We start from the raw sequence: 18,916 nt of genomic DNA, 5'->3' as shown, positions 1-18,916 counted from the left end.
ACAAGAGCCCTCTCCTCTTCTCTGGCTTCCAGCAACTGGACTTCAAAAGCATTCCTGCCTTTTCTCTAAGCTAAAATTTCCCAAATGTTGCAGCCTTTCTTCATAGGACTGATCTGTCTCCACCTTTATTATTTTGGGTCTCCTTTTCTGAACTTTTGCCAACTCTGCAATATCCTTTCTGAGATGAGGCGACCAGAACAATTTAAGCTTCAGTTCCTTCTCCTGTAGCAATAAAACTGTGATATAACATACATGTCTGATCCCTGCCAAAAGCAACATGTCTTGCGTCCAGCACCAAATTTGAACAGTGCTGGATTCAAGACAACAGGAGGGCATAGTGGGGGGGGGGGAGTCTGCATTATAATATTATTATTGTCATTTAAAAATAAATAAATGTCCCACTGTAGGAGGTGAGGACAGGTGACCTAGGCCCGAAGTCACCCCCCTCAATAATCACCCCAACCAGGCCTCAAACTGTCCCAAATTCCTTTTCTCTCTTCTAAAAATCCACAGCTAAGTTTTCCTCTGTTTTCTCACAAGATGCTGTGGCAAAGGCAAAATGTTATTCTTTTATCAGTACGAGAAGGCTTCAAAACACTAATGAATAGGCTCTGTCATTGCCAAGAATACTCAAGTCTGAGAACTGACTTTTATCTCATTTGGTTGTAACACATCTTGGACATGCTGAACTGCTCTCACCCCCCCCCCCTTTTTCCTGGGAAGGGTGCCAAGAGTCCCAATAGTCCCAATACAGGAGCTTTCTGTTCATGCTCAGGGGAACTCGAGGCAGGACTCTTGAAGGGGAGGAGAAAGGGGAGGGAACTGGAAGGGGAATATATGCTCTGTGCAAATGACTGTGAACCCGGGCTTGTTTTGTGAATCTATCACACTTGCTCCTTCTACCAGTTCATGGATGGTAAAAATAAAGCTTTTTCTCCAAAACTATTCCTTGAGTGTCTGTTGACTCCCATCTCCCTTTCCCGGGCGCAATATTTTTCCCCACCGGAGGGCAAAGCCTCATAAGGCTACACCACATCTTCTACACACATGGTGGGTAAACATACAAAAACCCAGCCTTTCTGGAATTTGATATTCAGAGAAATTAATAACGAAACAACAATGGGCAGTTGAACCAGAATTAGCTTTATTAAATGTATTTCAAGACAACAATCTGGATTTCCATAGTAAAGAATGAATAAGCCATTTATTACAAGTGGCAACATGCAACATACTGGAGAGACCTTTCTGGCACAATGATAGACAATTGGTACAAAACAGATTGAGAAACAGCCCTCCTTCAGAGATTAACAAATATACTATGGTTGACAGGTGGACAGATGGCTTGAGCCCAGTGTGGTTGAATTTCATGACATATCCTTCATTGGGGGGGTTTAAGTAGAGGTAGGATAGCCACGGCCCTTGGGACCCCAGCCAACTCTAGTTTTATGAGTCTATGCCAGTATTCCAGAAAATGAACAATTTTCCCTCACACCATCAGCATATGTCTCAATCTGGCTGATCGAAATTGAAATTTAAATGTAAATTATAATCTTCACTTTGAACCCCCTCCCCCATTTATCAATAAACCAACACTTTATATTTTTTTCCGTTGGTAACATAAGAGGAACAATGAGTATTACTCATACTTAATCAAAGCACAACCATGAGGGCTCCTGGTTGGACTTTTATCTATGCGATGCTGAATGTTCCCTGATAATTCTGTTCTATTGTGTTTCCCATTTTTGTTTCTTTAAACCAAGAACCTTTACATTGATCACTAACGCACCATATGTCGCAGATATCGCTGCAAATTTATCACGTTGTTTTTTGCGTTATACAAATGACACAATAAGACTTGGTCTCTTTATTCGCATCATTTATTATCCCCAGGACTGTTGTTTACCAAACCCAATAAAAAGTCATTTAAAGAAAAGGAAAAAGAGGAAACAATCACAGCCAGCTTAGTAACGTGATGTTTGAAAAAGTGAATGGAGGACAGGCTTATATTGCTGAGTGGACGAATAAAACCTGGAGAAGGAAGGTGGTCAAGGTAGTGGGATTAAGTTGTGAGTGTTGATGTAACAGGGCTACTTTTGGGTGAGTGAGTGGCTGTCTGGTCTGGATGGAATCAGACTGCAAACAGACACGGGAGGGCAGGGCCACACTTAAAGTATGTTCGCAGTGCGCATTTCAAGCACACAACTTCCCCCTAAGAATTATGGGAACTGTAGTCTTCCTGTTGCACAGCTACCGTCCCCAGCAAGCCTAGCAAACTACAGTTCCCAGTGTTCTTTGGGGAAGTCGTGTGCTTGTAATGTGCGTTTTAGATGTAGGGTGCATGTTGAACTACCCAGAGACCCACCTGGGGGGGAGGGGTATCTAGGATGCAGTGCTGAGGTGGTGGGGGCTTGGCATGTCCATGGCAGGGGGAGGGGGAGGCGCAGGAGGGGCAGGAGGGATGTGGTGCGTATCATAGCGGCTGCCTTGGAAGGGGTCTTGGCGCGGGGGCTCCTCCTCTTGGTTTTCCGGTGGGCCTGGGCGGCAAAGCTTGAAACTGGAGAGAGAAAGAGCACAGAGCATGAATGTCGGAGGAAAGCTGGGAACGAGTGATGGGGGGCAGCATCAGAAACTGCCTTCTTATACTGAGTCAGATCACTGATCCATTTAGCTCAGTATTGTCTACACGGACTGGCAGTGGCTCCCAGGGAATTCAGGCAGGGAACCTCCCAAAGCCCAAACTGGAGGTGCTGGGGCTCGAACCTGGGATCTTCTACCTGTGAAACAGATGCTGTCCCATGGAGGTTTGACCTTAGCCTTGCAACTCAGTGGTGCTTACATCTGACAGCATGCGTTCGTTCATTTTTTAATATATTTTGAAATATCCCACTTAAGAAGGAGAAGAAGAGTTTGGATTTGATATCCCGCTTTATCACTACCCTAAGGAGTCTCAAAGCGGCTCACAATCTCCTTTCCCTTCCTCCCCCACAACAAACACTCTTCTCTGAGAGACTTCAGAGAAGTGTGACTGGCCCAAGGTCACCCAGCAGCTGCATGTGGAGGCGCGGGGAAGCGAACCCGGTTCCCCAGATTACGAGTCCACCGCTCTTAACCACTACACCACACTGGCTCTCTTAATATAAGCACAGATCTTCCTGCGGTTTACATACGAAGCAATGCAAGTGCAACTCAGTTCTGCTTGTAAGAAAACGCTGAGCTTTAGCAAAATGTGACACAGCTGCTGTTTGAACTGCTAGCGTGAATCAGGAATCCCATCAAAGGAAAGGGAAAACGTACCTAGCCTGTGGGCTGGATGGTTTTCCTCATCCTCCAACTCCCTCTGTGCTAACAAACCTGAAAGTCCCGTTATGAGAGGAGCAGCGAGGGCCTGTTGATCACTTTGGTGTTTTAGCAGAAGGCCTCACTGGGGTAAAACCCGGGACTTGCCCTCTACCACAATCCCCTTCCAGTGCCCCACTAAGCCTGCTGGCTTCTCTCAAATCTAGGGAGAAATCTAGAGAGGCAGCAAAGTCTTACCATTCATAGCTGACGGTGCTTAGGAAGCCGATGGTGACAACCCCACAAAGGGCAGAGAGAATAGTGGTGATGACGATCATGTCTCCACTGCGACGTCCAGGCCAGGTATCCACGGTCTCCCACGCTTCACCTGAAAGAGATAACAAAAGGAGGCAATTTTCTTATCGGTTCCTCGGCTGCCTGAAATTCTGGGGAGCAGCTGCCAGTCAGTGTAAACAATATTGAGCTAGATGGTCTGACTCAGGTGCCTTTGTGAGGACTCTGCCAGTTCCCCTGCCCGCTTGGTCAGCTTCTGGTGACAGGGCGCCACGTTGCCCTTTGCCTCAGGTGGCAAATCACATTGAGCCAGCCCAGATCTTCTCGGCGAACCTCTTTCTTTTATAACATACCTCCTTTCAACGGAATTGGAGCGGACCACTTTGTTTCAGCTTTTGGTCCCTTGGAATCCATGATGAGGAATTTCACTCTGAGGAGGAGTTTAAAAAGAGACAGAGGTGGGTGGGTGGAAATATCAGGGATGTCTTACTAAACTTTATTGGAACAAATCACTGGTTGAATCTAGGTCCAGCGTGTGCATCTAGCCTTGGTTTCCTGCAATGATTTTGCAAAGTTCTTTGCAGATAAAGTCGCTCAGATTCAGAAAGAGGTAGACTCCACCGTGGGAGTAGGGCTGGGGCGGGAGAGTGCTAGAGCCCTGTCCAGTCAAGTTGTGTGGGATCAATTCCAATCTGTTGCCTCCAAGGATGTGGACAGGCTGCTTGGATGAGTGAAACTAACCACCTGTCTCCTTGATCCTTGTCCATCCTGGCTTATAAAAGCGAGCCAGGAAGGGCTGGGCGATGGGCTCCAGGGGGTGGTGAATGCTTCCCTCAGTGAGGGAGCCTTCCTAGACCCACTGAAAGAGGCAGTTATTAAACTGCTTCTTAAAAATATATATATATATTTGGACCCGGCCAATATGGCCAACTATCACCCAGTCTCAAATCTTTCATTCTTGGGAAGGTGATTGAGTTGGTGGTTGCTGAACAACTCCAAGCACCCTGGAGGATGCGGACCATTTTGATCCCTTCCAGTCAAGATTCAGGCCTCACCTTGGTCGCACTGCCTTGGTCGCACTGGTCAATCATCTCTGGCGAGCAAGGGACAAAGGTGAAAGCTGTTTCCTAGTCCTGCTGGATCTCTCAGCAGCCTTTGATACCATTGACCATGACATCCTTCTGGATCGTCTAGAGGGGCTGGGAGCTGGGGGCACTGTTATACAGTGGTTCCGCTCCTTCCTCCTGGGCCGTGTCCAGAAAGTGGTGTTGGGGGGATGAGTGTTCAGACCCCTAGGCTCTCACTTGTGGGGTGCCTCAGGGTTCCATCCTCTCCCCCATGCTTTTTAACATCTACATGAAGCCGCTGGGAGAGATCATCAGGAGGTTTGGGCTGGATGTCCATCAGTATGTGGATGATACCCAGCTCTACCTCTCCTTCAAATCAGAACCAGTGAGGGCAGTGAAGGTCCTGTGCGAGTGTCTGGAGGCAGTTGGAGGATGGATGGCAGCTAACAGATTGAGGTTGAATCCTGACAGCTAACAGATTGAGGTTGAATCCTGACAAGACAGAAGCACTGTTATTGGGGGACAGGGGGCGAGCAGGTGTGGAGGACTCCCTGGTCCTAAATGGGGTAACATTGCCCCTGAAGGTCCAGGTGTGCAGCCTGGGAGTCATTTTGGACTCACAGCTGTTTATAGAGGTGCAGGTCAATTCTGTGTCGAGGGCAGCTGTCTACCAGTAGGCAAGCTAAGACCCTCCCTGCCCGCAGACTGTCTCGCCAGAGTGGTGTATGCTCTAGTTATCTCCCGTTTGGACTGCTGCAACGTGCTCTACGTGGGGCTACCTTTGAAGGTTACCTGGAAACTGCAATTAATCCAGAATGCAGCAGCTGGACTGGTGACTGGGAGCGGCCGCCGAGACCATATAACACTGGTCCTGAAAGACCTACATAGGCTCCCAGTATGTTTCCAAGCACAATTCAAAGTGTTGGTGCTGAACTTTAAAGCCCTAAATGGCCTTGTCCCAGTATACCTGAAGGAGCGTCTCCACCCCCATTCTAATCAGGAAGCTCCAACTTGCTCAATAAATGTCAATCTAAACTTTCTCTGCAAGGGAGACTCTCACCTGATCGCAGGGCGGAGGCCTTTGCTGTATCTTCCAGGCCTGTGTTTAAAATAGGAGACATAGCCCTGACTGCACCCATAATAAGCTCCTTCGCCTGAGGCCTCTTTCCAGGCCCTCAGAAATGTCAACTCACGTGGAGTGCAATGTGGAATTTCTGGCTGAACAGATCTGCCCTGCCATGGATGTTTGGGTAGAGGGATGGTTCTGAGCCGTCAGAAACTCAAGGTGCCTCAGGCTTCAGAGAAGCCAGGACTGACGACACGGCCGCTTCATTTCTAAGAGGGGTGTGTGGCGTTTTCAGACATCTCTGGAAGCCATGTTTTAATTTTATTATAGTTTAATTACTTTTTAATGATTGTCTTTGAGCTTTCTATATTTTATCGGTGTTGCTTTAATTTACATAAGCTGCCTTGAGCCCTGGTTTGAGGGAAAGGTGGGATGATAATGATGATGATGATGATGATGATGATATTAAGAGTTTGAGGCGTTAGGTTGTATGCCGAGACCCTTCCAATCCCTGGATCCAGCGAGTGCTAGAATTTACCGTATTTTTCGCCCCATAGGGCGCACCGGCCCATAGGGCGCACCTAGTTTTTTTTGGGGGGGTGGGGAAATAAAGAAAGAAAGAAATTATTTCCACCCCCCAGGTGCAGGGCTGGGGCGGGGGAAGCCGGAGCTTCCCCAGCCCCCAGAACAGGCTGCTCTCCGCAAGCCATGGGAGGGCTCCCGCGGCTTGCGCAGAGCTACCCGAAGCCCGGGCGTGACTGCTCAGCGCGCCCGGGCTTCGGGTGTAGAGGCAGCTCTGCGCAAGCCGTGGGAGCCCGGCGGGAACTCCCGCGGGCTCCCAAGGCTTGCGAATAGCTTCCTGAAGCCAGGCTTCAGCGAAAGCCTGCATTCGCCCCATAGGACGCACACACATTTCCCCTTCATTTTTGGAGGGGGGAAAGTGAGTCCTATAGGGCGAAAAATACGGTAATCAGACTTCTAATTATTGGAAGAGCCAGGCTAGCCTTCTGGTGGAAGCAATAGCCTGGGTGATGAGCCATTAAGGGGAACAAAGGAAAGGGGCTCTGTGCGAGATGGCCAGTGGGTGAAGCCCCTCCCTCAACTCCAGGTAGTTAGGAAGAAAGAGCAAGAGTTGAGAGCAGAGAGATGCAGTGATGTGAGCTAGAGGCAAAGCAGCAAGCTGGGAAGAGAGAAAGAAAGAAAGAAAGAAAGAAAGAAAGAAAGAAAGAAAGAAAGAAAGAAAGAAAGAGATGTTTGGTTTATTTCTGGATCCAGGCCTGTGTCCACATGGGAAGCAAGGCCCCATTGGAGTGTTAATGCTGTGAGCCCCTCCATCGTAGGCTCAGGTTGTATATATGTGTCAATAAACCGTTATATCCTAAAGACACCACGGTCTCCGCTGTGCCACATTTCCAAAAGGGAACACGATCCCTGGGGAAGCGCCTGGAACCCCTGAAATCTTGCATCACTCAGAGATTGGGGTGGCAAGCAACAACAATAATAGTTGAATTGGCTAAGGGTCTCTGTCTGAGTTTCCCATGCAAATTCAGCTCCTCTGCTCTGCATCAAGTCAGCTGATGAATTGTTACCTGAAAGCAGCAGGAGAAGGCAGCGGCCCATTGCAGCTGGTCTGGGTGTCGTCGTTCTTGCAAGACGATTCGCCTCCTACCCGGAGGACGGTATTGGGATTACCGGCTTTGCAGTACTGGGCGGGGGTGGACTTCATGGTCATGTAGCCGTGAGAGGTGAACAGAGCTTCGTATGGCGGGATCTCTTGAGGTGTTTTGGGGTTCTTGAATCTGGCTGTGGCTGTTGGGTGGAGGAGGCATAGCAGGGGCAGGAATGAAACATTTTGCTGCTGAAGGAATATTTCTGTAAGGACCAAGACAGCCCCCTCTGCTTGTGGAATACCTCCAGCCTCATATAACCAACATGCTTAATTCTAATTAATGCACAAAGGGGTTAATATCATAGAGTAAGGTGTCCTGCCAGGCTTAGCGAGGTCACACCCCATCACCTTGGGAGAAAGGACTACCAAACTCTTCTTAAACCTTTCCCCCATGTGAACCAACCAGTAAGGATGTTTGGGCTGGTTGCTCCAAACCCAGACTGCATGTTTTTAGCAAGCCATCTTTGCGTTTCTATCAGGACCAGATTTAGGTTTGATGAGGCCGTAAGCTACTGAACGTAAGGTAAAGGTAAAGGAACCCCTGACCATTAGGTCCAGTTGTGGCCGACTCTGGGGTTGCGGCACTCATCTCGCTTTATTGGCTGAGGGAGCCGGCGTACAGCTTCCGGGTCATGTGGCCAGCATGACTAAGCCGCTTCTGGCGAACCAGAGCAGTGCACAGAAACGCCTTTTATCTTCCTGCCGGAGCGGTACCTATTTATCTACTTGCATTTTGATGTGCTTTCGAACTGCTAGGTTGGCAGGAGCTGGGACCGAGCAACAGGAGCTCACGCCGTTGCGGGGATTTGAACCACTGACCTTCTGATCGGCAAGTCCTAGGCTCAGTGGTTTAACCCACAGCGCCACCCGTGTCCGTTTGCTGAAGGTAATGGGGCCCTTTATATGTCCAGCTGTCCTTTGTCAACAACAAATTGCCGCTGTTTTCTGTGTTGAATATATGCTATGTGGTAATTTATGGACCTAATAGGTATCTAAAGCAATTTGCACATAACAAAATATGTATTTTATCAAAGTAATTGTTGAACTGAAATACAATTAAGAAGAAGTATATTAATATTAAAATTGGGGGGGCCACTCCCTAAGCTGTAGCTTGTTTAGCTTAGACATAAAATTTAGAAACATTTACCATTTTGTAACCTAAATTAAGCTGTCTTGTCTTTTCTTGCTGCTTCAAGTTCATTTATTTATTGCTGAAAGCTTGCAGCCCTGCTTTTAAGGTGGTTGCATTAACTGTCAACATGCCATCTCTACTCATCTACAACCCTGGCTTTCTAAAATATCTGAGTGTTGCAGCAACTCAGACTGGGAGAGATGTCAAAAATTTAAACTGGGAAATAGAAAAGTAAAAGTTGCAGGTAGTTTTGAGTTGACAAGGGTTTAAATTGAGAACCCTCCCCCCTCTAACCCCATTGTCCAGATTTTGGTGGGCTCTACAAAAAGCTCACCGCAGACTCACCGTTCGCATACGTGACCACCAACCAGATATTGTCCGAGGCATTGGCAAATCGGTCAAAAATGCAGTGAGGTAGCGTCAGGGCGAAGGTGCTTTGAGTGGTTTTCCCTTCCAATGGCTTGTTGGAGACAGAGGGGGTGTAGGAGATCGTCTCTGAAAATACACAGGGAGATTCAGTGGGTTCCTACTCCCAGATGCAGAAAACTGTGAGGTACGCAAACATTTGCCATCAGAAGGACATCAGGAGACGCCTGCAGCTGCATCAGGCCAAAGGGGGCCAGGCATCCAGTTCTCACGGCAGCCAGCCAGATGCTCCAAAGGGAAGTGAGGCAGTGTGATCTAGTGGTTAGAGCACTGAGAATTAGGGCCTGGGGAGACCAGGGTTTGAACCCCCACTCGGCCATGAGGAAGCTCGCTGGGTGGCCTTGGGCCAGTTACTGTATCTCGACCTAACCTACCTTCCAGGGTTGATGTGAGGATAAAACAGAGAGAGGGAGAACCATGCATTTATTGACTGATTAGAGTGGTCCCTTGGGTTAAGAACTTAATTCGTTCCAGAGGTCCGTTCTTAACCTGAAACTGTTCTTAACCTGAGGTACCACTTTAGCTAATGGGGCCTCCCACTGCCGCCGCATGATTTCTGTTCTCATCCTGAAGCAAAGTTCTTAACCCGAGGTACTATTTCTGGATTAGCGGAGTCTGTAACCTGAAGCGTCTGTAACCCGAGGTACCACTGTACATTTATACAGCACTTCCTCCTCCAAGGAGCTCAAGGTGGTGTACATGGTTCCCCCATTTTGTCCTCACAGAAACCCTGTGAAGAAGATTAGGCTGAGGAATGTTGACTGGCAGTACTTTTTCCCCTGCCTTAAAAAAATGTTTACGGTTACTCTCATTTTGACTCAAAGAAAACCACCATTTTATGGTTCAAATCGGGGGAAATAAATACAGTAAATGGACAAAAGTACAAAAACATTTTGTGAATCTGTGTATCCCCAGAAGAAAAAAAAAAATCACTGGTGACTGGGCCAAGTTCACCCAGTGAGCTTCCTCATTGCTGAGTGGGGATTCGAAGCCTTGTCTCCCAGGGGCTGATCCAACATTCCCACTGTTACACCACACGGGCTTTCCTTGCTGCCCTGAGCTCCTTGCAGGAAAGGTGGGAGGCAGATGGAATAAATAAATAAGTAAGTAAATAATCCCCCAATCAGGAACACAGTGGAGAGAAGACAATGTCATCACAACTAGTAGCTATTGTTAGCTTTATCCACCACGACTGTGTCTAAGTCCACCTTTAAAGTTTAAACAAACTACTAACTTCCCCCAAATAATTATGGGATCTGTTGCTTCTTAAAGGTGATGATAGTTGTTAGGAGACACCCCCCCCCCAGTTCCCCTCCCACAGCTACAATTCCCAGAGTTCCCTGCGAAGCAGGATTGTTAAAACACTCTGAGAATCATGGTTCTCTGAGGAATTTAGGGTCTCCTGACATCTCTCAGCACCCTCAACAAACCACGGATCCCATAGTGGTATTGTAGTGCTTTGAACATATGGTGGGAATGGGGTGTCTATTCACTACTCCCTGCAATTTTTAGAGTGTATAAATTTACACAAGACAAGCTCCTCTTTTTTCTGGACAGATCAGCCAGGCACCCCCCCCCCCAAACTGGCCATGCAATCTAGTGTTTCTCCAGGTGAGGGCAGCAAGTCTGCTGTCAGGCTCAACAGCTCTGGATACCTCTGAGATGAAAGAGACCCCAGCATAGGTGCCAACTGTACCCCTCAGAATGGGAGCCCCCCATGATGCGATCCTTCCTTTCTCAGTGATCTTAGAAGATGGATTTTCAAGAAAACCTGGACCACATTCACACCATACAATACTACTTTAAACAGTCATGGCTTCCCCCAAAGAATCCTGGGAGCTGTAGTTTGTTAAGGGCACTGAGAGTTGTTAGGAGGCAAATATATGGGAAATGATGTATAGATGGTATTTGACGCCAACTAAATTAGCAAAAATGTATAGAACATCTGATAATTTATGTTGAAAATGTAAAGAAAAAGAAGGTAACTTTCACCATATGTGGTGGACTTGCCCTAAGGTTTTGAAAGCATACTGGGACACGATCTATAATGAACTTAAGAAAGTGTGTAAGAACATATTCCATAAGAAACCAGAAGCTTTCTTGTTAGGTATTTTAGGAGAAGAGATCCCTAAGAAAGACCATACTATATTCTCATACGCAACAACAGCGGCAAGGATTCTTTCAGCCCAGAAGTGGAAACAGCAAGAAACCCCGGCAGTCGAAGAATGGCAGAACAAGATGATTGAATATACAGAGATGGCAAGACTGTACGAGAAAATCCGAGACCAGCGAGACCAACAGTTTGAAAAAGACTGGAGTCAATTTATTATTTATTTGAAAGAACATTGTAAACGTTTAACAACACTAACAGGACTGGCTTAAAGTTTTGTCAGTTAAAATTAGAAACTTATTTACAATGATAAGGAATCTTAAAGTAAAAGGAAAGGTAGATGTGGGGAATGAGAAATGCGGATGAAATTATAATTGGAAGTTAGAAAGTCAGTTGGCTGGGATGGGGCGAAGTGGTTGACTCGAGAGAGTCAGAATACAGCGGATGCTTGGGTTGCGAACGTGATCCGTGTGGGAGGCACATTCGCAACCCGCAGTGCCATGTCTGCGCACATGCGGGTTACGATTCGGCACTTCTGCGCATGCGCAAAGCGTGATTTAGCGCTTCTGCACATGCACGATCGCTGAAACCGGAAGTAACCCGTTCCGGTACTTCTGGGTTTCGGCGGGTCCGTAACCCCAAAAAAGGTAACCTGAAGTGTCTGTAACCTGAGATATGACTGTATAGGTAACGTAAAGATATGTAAAAGAACACAGTGGTTTTTGAAAATGAAAATACCAATAAAAATTATAACTTTAAAAAAGAGTTGTTAGGAGGCTCCTATTCCTCCGTCAAAGAGCTAAAATTCCTAGAGTTCCCTCTTACCTGTTAAGCCACTCTGGGAATTGTAGCTCTGCCAGGGGAAAGAGGTGGAGTGTTCGTTAAACAGCCAGGGTGGTGTATTGGGTAGAGTCTCAGACTAGGATCTGGGAGACAAGGGTTCAAATCCGCCCCCCGCCCCCCAGACGGCCATGAAGCTCACTTGGCAACCTGGGGGAACGGGGCAGTCACTGCCTCTCAGCCCAATCTACCTCACAGGGTTGTTGTGGGGATTAATTGGGGAGAGGGAGACCCACCTACACCACCTTGAGCTCCTCGGAGAGGCAAGGTGGGATAGAGATGAAGATAATAAACTCTCAGCATTCTTCACAAACTACAGCTCCCAGAATTCTCAGGGGGAAAGCCGTTACTATATAAAATGGTATGACAGTAGTTTAAATGTATGGTCCGGTTCCATTCCGAAGTCCTCCTGGTTAACTGGGCAAAGGGTGGGTGGTTTGCTGCCTGAGGCAAAGCGGCAAACAGCGATCCTGCCCTCCCCAATAGAGATGGGCAAATCTATCAAGTTCTACTTCTCGTTTTTCTATTCTTCAAGTCTCCACATTTCCACATCAGATTTAAAAAGAAAACAACTTGCCATGAAAATTTGGTAGCATTGAAGTTTGAATTTCTCCAAATCTACATGTTTTTATGCAATTTGGCTTTTCTTTCTCTTTCTTTTTACAAAGTAATATCCGGAATAGAATGCATGTTTTAAATATCTTTCCTTCACAGATATATGCAGATTTTATGCAGTACTTGCATTTCCGTACCATTTATTCACTTGGAGAATGACACTACAAAATTTGCAGAAGCGTGAATTCTGAAGGATGGATGTGTTTTGGTTCAAGCATTGTTTCAGGAAGAGCAAATTTATCTTTAAAGAGGAACTGAATCAAATTTATTCCTTCCATTCCACCTACCCTGGTCATCTACACTCAAGACACATCAAACTTCCGACATTCAACTTTGTTACAAATTCTAGTGTTACGAGGGAGAAAAACTTTCTTCTGTCCGCTTTCTCTGTCTAATTTTATAAACTTCTATCATGCTGCCTCTTACTCAGCTTTTCCTCTAAACGAAAAAAAATCCCAAGCACTGCTCCACACACATATGCCACATTTTAAAGCACATTCTTTTCCCCAAAGAATCATGGGAACTGTAGTTTTCCCCTCACAGAGCTACAGCCCCCAGCACTTTACAACTCTACAGTTCCATACCCTCTAACACTTCTCCGATTAAAATAGGGATGCCTCATTCCGCAATAAAAATTAAAACAATATTTTTATTATTATTTATAGCCCACCTGTCTGAATGGGTTGCCCCGGCCATTCTGGGCAGCTACCAACACATATAAAAATGCAATAAAACATTAAACATTAATAAATAAAAAAATCTTCCTTATACAGGGCTGCCTTCAGACATCTTCTAAAGGATGGAGTTATGCGACCCCCTTGGCTCGGGGGTCGCATAACTCCATACCCTCCAACACTTCTCTGATGAAAATAGGGACATCCTAAGGAAAATTCTGGGATCAAATCATAAAATGGGACGGCTTCTGTAAATCCAGGACTGTCCCTGGAAAATAGGGACACTTGGAGGGTCTGTCGTTCCCAGGTTTCTTTGAAGGAACTACCCCAAAATCCTGGGGATGGGTCAGAATATATATAAAATTATCTTTAAAATTCACAGTGTTACCAAACAATAGTCACCTATGCCAGCGATGGTCCCTCCAGCTGCCAGCAGCAGAAGCAGAAGGATGGAGGCCATCTTCACACAGCCCGGATCTTCTCCAGATGTTTCTCCTCACTAAAACAGGAGGTGGTCAGGGCCACAGAAACCGCTTCTCTTGCTGTCCTGGGTGCAAATGAAGAGAGGACCACTGAGGCGAAATATCTTCCTCCTCTTCCTCCTCCTCCTCAACTGGCTGGCTCTTTTTCTTTTTTTCTTTTGCCTTCAGGGGCTGCCCTAGGCCCTTCCCCACTTTCCACATTCCTCCCAGCCTGTGTAAGGAGGATCTTGACCCTGATAGTGAGCAGGTTTGTCTTGTTTTTATTCTGCCCCACCGAAAAAACATACACACAACAGCCAGCAAGAGGAACATAGGAAGAGCTTGCCGGATGAGACCAGCAGCCTCTCTGGTCCAGGTGTGATGGATCAAGATGCTTCATAACCAAATCTACCTATTGTCGTTCCTGAATTTTATTTTATACCTTCCATCAAAAAATTAATACGCAGGGAGGTCCCCTGTACACTCCCATCCAGGTATTAGCCAGTCCTGGCTGACCTTTGTTTGGCAAGACAGTTTTTTATTTATTAATAATGCCCAGTGTTATTTTTTTCCAGAAAAAGAGAACTCACCATGAACGCTTCCCTGGTTTTATTTTTTTTTTAAAAAAAAAAAACCATCCCAGTTTCTGATTTGATCCCAAAATGTCCCACTTTTCCTTAGGACTATTTTCATTGGAGAAATGTTGGAGGGTATGGAATAGGACCAGTGCCAGATTTACATATAAGCTAAACAAGCTATAGCTTAGGGCCCCACTCTCTTGGAGGGACCCAAAAAATTAAAGGTAAACAACAACTGGATGAACATTTCCAAAATATAAGATAAAAAGTAAAATAAAACCTACATACAGCAACAGTGTTTTGTGTTGTGTAGGCTCCTATTTGTTATGTGCAAATAGCTTTAGATACCTATTACGTCCATAAAATACCATATAGCATATATTCAACACAAAAAACAGCGGCAATTTGTTCTTGACAAAGGATAGCTGGGCCCCATTACCTTCAGTAGCTGAGGGCCTCATCAAATTCTGTTATTTGTACTGCCCAACAATTCATTAGACTACAGGTCCATACACTCCCAACATTTTTCTGATTAAAATAGGGATGCCCTATCCCATAATTGTAGGAGTACCGGTAAAAGTAGTAGTGGTAGTAAATACTATTATTTTATTATTTGTACCCCACCCATCTGACTGGCTTGCCCCAGTCACTCTGGGTGACTTCCAACACATATAAAAACATAATAAAACATTAAAAATAAACTTCCCTATAAATGGTCCATGAATGCTTTTAAGTTAAGAAATAAGCAATATTTGAGGGCGAATGTTTGTAGGTCCATCAACCAGGCCAGCGGAACACAGGAAAAGAACAGCGTGGCAGGTGGGAGGCAGGAACGGCAGAAACACTTGAAAAATGCCGCCAGACCTGTCTGGATTGGGGAGTGGGTACACATATGTGCAAATTCCCAGCCATGCTACCTGTCACACAGGTTATGGACAAGGCTAGGGGGTAATGCTGCCAAACCAGTTCCACAAGGCTGGGTTGTACTGGGCAGTCCATTAATGTGGGTAGGCAGGTCTGAGCCGCCCCAAAGAGACTTGAGATTAAATGATGAGTAAACTCCCGAGAGCACAGGGCACTCATTTGAAGAGGAGGGTGCCTGATGTCTCTCTGGATGATCCACTGCTTTGGCATTTCCTCCTTGCAGCCAAGCTTCTGCAGGGAGGGGGCAGAACGATAATGTCTCTGTGCCTTGGAAGCAAAGACGCCCTGGGACTGCTTCTACTCAGAGGAGGTAGCTTGCTCTGTCTCTGCACGCAAGTGTTCTGTCCTCCTTCCAACGAGCTCTTTTGGGGTTGGGTGAACCACCAAAAAATAAGACAAAATCCAGATATTCCCAAGGCTCACAGTCTACAACACTATAGGATGCTTGTTCTCGAACCTTTTCCTCTCTTTAAATTGGAGTTTTCACCCCTTGCCAGAGTGAGAAGGATGACCTCACCAAGTGGCTGTGTTCGAATACAGTGGTACCTTGGTGTAATGGTTGTGTGGGGTTACTTGTGCGTAAATTGCCTTCGGTTTAGTTAGATTGCTTGCCCAACCATGCTTAGGGTCAGAGCTCGCCCTCCGTGACCTGTTAGTCACTTGCAGAATCCGTCAGTGGGTGTTTCTTGAACCTCTTCCAGCATAAAAGCTGTTTGACGCCAAGTCTCCTCCTATGTTCCCTGCGCGGAACGCGTCTGCGCAAGTAAGGGGAAGGCAGGGGCGTGCCAGCGCTCTCTCCACTAGATTCGGGTGAAGGGTCTCGGAGCCCTGTCACCAATTCCTCCATCTCCCTCTCTTCTCTATTGGTGTTACGCTGAATTCCTTCCCCCCTACTGGTCCCCTCTCCAGCATTACTCTGGAGCCCTGCCTCCGCCTCTCGCTCTGATGTCAGTTCCCTGACACTCGGGTTAAGAACTTAATTTGTTCTGGAGGTCCGTTCTTAACCTGAAACTGTTCTTAACCTGAGGTACCACTTTAGCTAATGGGGCCTCCCGCTGCTGCTGTGCTGCCGCCGCACCATTTCTGTTCTTATCCTGAAGTGGCACTGTGGGTTAAACCACAGAGCCTAGGACTTGCCGATCAGGTCGGCGGTTCGAATCCCCGCGACGGAGTGAGTTCCCGTTGCTCGGTCCCTGCTCCTGCCAACCTAGCAGTTCGAAAGCACAACAAAGTGCAAGTAGATAAATAGGTACTGCTCTGGCGGGAAGGTAAACGGCGTTTCCGTGTGCTGCTCTGGTTTGCCAGAAGCGGCTTAGTCATGCTGGCCACATGACCCGGAAGCTGTACGCCGGTCCCCTCAGCCAATAAAGCGAGATGAGCGCCACAACCCCAGAGCCGGCCACGACTGGACCTAATGGTCAGGGGTCCCTTTACCTTTACTATTTCTGGGTTAGCAAAGTCTGTAACCTGAAGCATCTGTAACCCGAGATACCACTGTACAGCAATGGTTACTATGTGTGGAATTCTGCAGCTGGAGGGCTGCATTTTAATTTTACTTCATTACTGTTAAGTGGGACCAGTCCTCATGACTCCTAAGGTAGGCTTTGAAAAGGAGGTGGGGCAGGGGAGTAGTTTAAATAAGACGCTTGCATCCAGTTTTTCTCCACGTAGAATTTCCAACACTCACAGTAAAATGTGAGGAAGAAATCACCAGTTTCCAAGTTCTGTGCAAAAGTATTTATTGTTTAGAGGTTATTATGCTCTCTGTTCCCAGCAGCGGAGCATTTATGGTCTAGATTCAAAACTTTGTCAGGCTCATGAGCCAAATAAGCCACGCATAGCTCAGCTTTAGGACAATCATACAGATCAGCAAAGACAACACAGGGGTAAGTCGGCTTTGCTTGAAGGCTGGGCCCGCTTTGATGTCAAAACCAACTTCCTAGTCCACAGGAGGCCGGAGAAATTCAAAAAGGTGTCTGAATTCTCAGAAGCTGGAGAAACTGGGAAGGTCTGCCAGTAGCTGGGAAAGAGAGAAAAGCCTGGATTGCTGAGCCCTGCCCACGGGGATATGAATCTAACATTGGACAGAGATTTGATCTTCCATCTCCAATGTGGATCATATGTCTCCCTCTTATGGTCAACCTTGGCATAATCTTTATTCATTTGCTACGCTGCAATAAAAAATGGCAGCGGGCAATGAGTGTGAGCTTTGTCCCAATGGAAACCTCCACTCCTCCATTCCTTTGCCACAGTGCTTAAAGTGGGAAAATCACTCCCAAACTACAACACCCTTACCTTCCAAAATCTTAGGGATCAAAGTTATCTTTAGGCCTGTTGGGGCTCCAGCAGTTACAAAATTTGATTGGAAAAGGTAATAAAGGGTTACACGTCATTTCTGAACAGGGTGCCAAGGCCCTGAAACTGCTTTTTGTTGACAAATCAGCACAGCCCCAAAATAGTGATTCAGATGGGGTGTTACCAAGAAACTTTGGTGACTCTGTGAGGATTCCAGCTCCGTAGCATTAAAACCAAGCAACCACATAATGGTTATACAATTCTCAGCATCCTGAGAATCTCAAATTTCAGGGGCTGAAGTTCTTTTGGTAAGCAAGTCCTTATGGCTGTGAAAATACACTTCAAAGTATGTAGGCAAAGACAGGCCACATTATCTCAGAAGGCTGAAAGGGTAGCTGAGTAAGACTTTACTTCTCCGTATGACTAGCACAGTAATAAAAATTATGCAGAATTATGGAGAATAACATTATGCAAACCTATTTGATTTGCATAACGCATGCAGGGTGTTAATTCCTGCTTTTACTGATGCAGGGGGTCTATTTTACTTCAGCTCCAAAGGACACAGAGCTGCCAGCAGCTTCTCTGTAGGTTGATGGCACATTTCAAGCAGAGTATTGGGATTCTAGTGGTCACGAGTGGCTCCTGTGGGAGAGAGTTCCACAATCCAACTATCTGCTGTGTGAAGGAGGACTTCCCTTGGCTGGGAGAGGAGCATCCCTCTATCCTTTTACTCCACGCGCCATGCATCGTTTTAAACATCTTCCATCAAGTCCCCTCTCCTTTCCTTGCCTTCCCACCCTGAATTCAGAAGCCCAAAGGCTGTAGCCTTTTCTCATAGGAAACTCATTTCAGGCGTTTGGGGCTGTTCTGGATGTCCTGCTCTGCACACTTTGGTGCACAGACTCATAGAGCTGAAAGGGACCTCAGAGGTCATCCAGTCTAACCTGCTTCCTGCCATGTGGGAGGCAATGGTGGCCTCCCTGAAAGGTCACCGTCTGGTGGAGGAGAGCCCACCGCTTCCCAAAGAGCAACACCATCCTGGATCCCTGGCATGGAAAGAGACCTCCTAAATGAATGCTGCCCTGCCTCTACATCTCCCTGCACAGAGAAGATGAGCAGATCATGGAGAAGTCTCAACTACAGCTCTTCGCCCTGCTCTGCAAACTTCTGCACACAGGAAGTGACCTTGGAGGGCACATAACACGAGAACATGCCGAATCAGGCCGACAGCCCATCTGGTCCAGCGTTCTGTTCTCGTAACGGCCAACTAGATAGCAAGCAGGATTCGCACAAAAGAGCACTCTTCCCTCTTATGGCTCCGATTGCCCTCTCCTCAGATATTTTGTCTTTTAAGGCCATCCAAAGCAGGCGGACATCACTGCCTCCTCTGGGAGGGAGCTCCGGGGTTTAACTCAGTGCTGCGTGAAGACAGACTTCCTTGCTCAAATGCAGGATCTGCAATGCAGGAGGAAGATGCAGCGCCCCCTGC

General features: G+C 46.8%; 1 protein-coding gene across 2 annotated transcripts in view; it reads right to left on the bottom strand.

Moving 5' to 3' along the window:
• Positions 1-1,122: 1,122 nt before the first annotated feature.
• The window catches only part of LOC309331411 (uroplakin-3b-like), a 178,405-nt gene continuing 160,611 nt past the window's right edge, over positions 1,123-18,916 (bottom strand). The window contains exons 2-7 of one of the 2 annotated variants that reach the window (XM_081843634.1): positions 13,572-15,678; positions 8,850-8,999; positions 7,293-7,512; positions 3,924-4,000; positions 3,535-3,664; positions 1,123-2,554 (exon numbers count right to left, since the gene is read on the bottom strand). In XM_081843634.1, coding sequence (XP_081699760.1) covers positions 2,380-2,554; positions 3,535-3,664; positions 3,924-4,000; positions 7,293-7,512; positions 8,850-8,999; positions 13,572-13,629 — 810 coding nt within the window. In that variant the 5' untranslated portion in view covers positions 13,630-15,678 and the 3' untranslated portion in view covers positions 1,123-2,379. Of the gene's footprint in view, positions 2,555-3,534; positions 3,665-3,923; positions 4,001-7,292; positions 7,513-8,849; positions 9,000-13,571; positions 15,683-18,916 lie in introns of those variants that run through there. The other variant, XM_081843633.1, reaches the window with a different exon arrangement.

This window comes from Podarcis erhardii, assembly GCF_964252035.2.
Source record: "Podarcis erhardii genome assembly, chromosome: 16".
In the NCBI taxonomy this organism is placed as follows: Eukaryota; Metazoa; Chordata; class Lepidosauria; order Squamata; family Lacertidae; genus Podarcis; species Podarcis erhardii.
The sequence above is the reverse complement of the archived record's forward strand: the minus strand, read 5'-3'. Positions and strand labels throughout refer to the sequence as shown.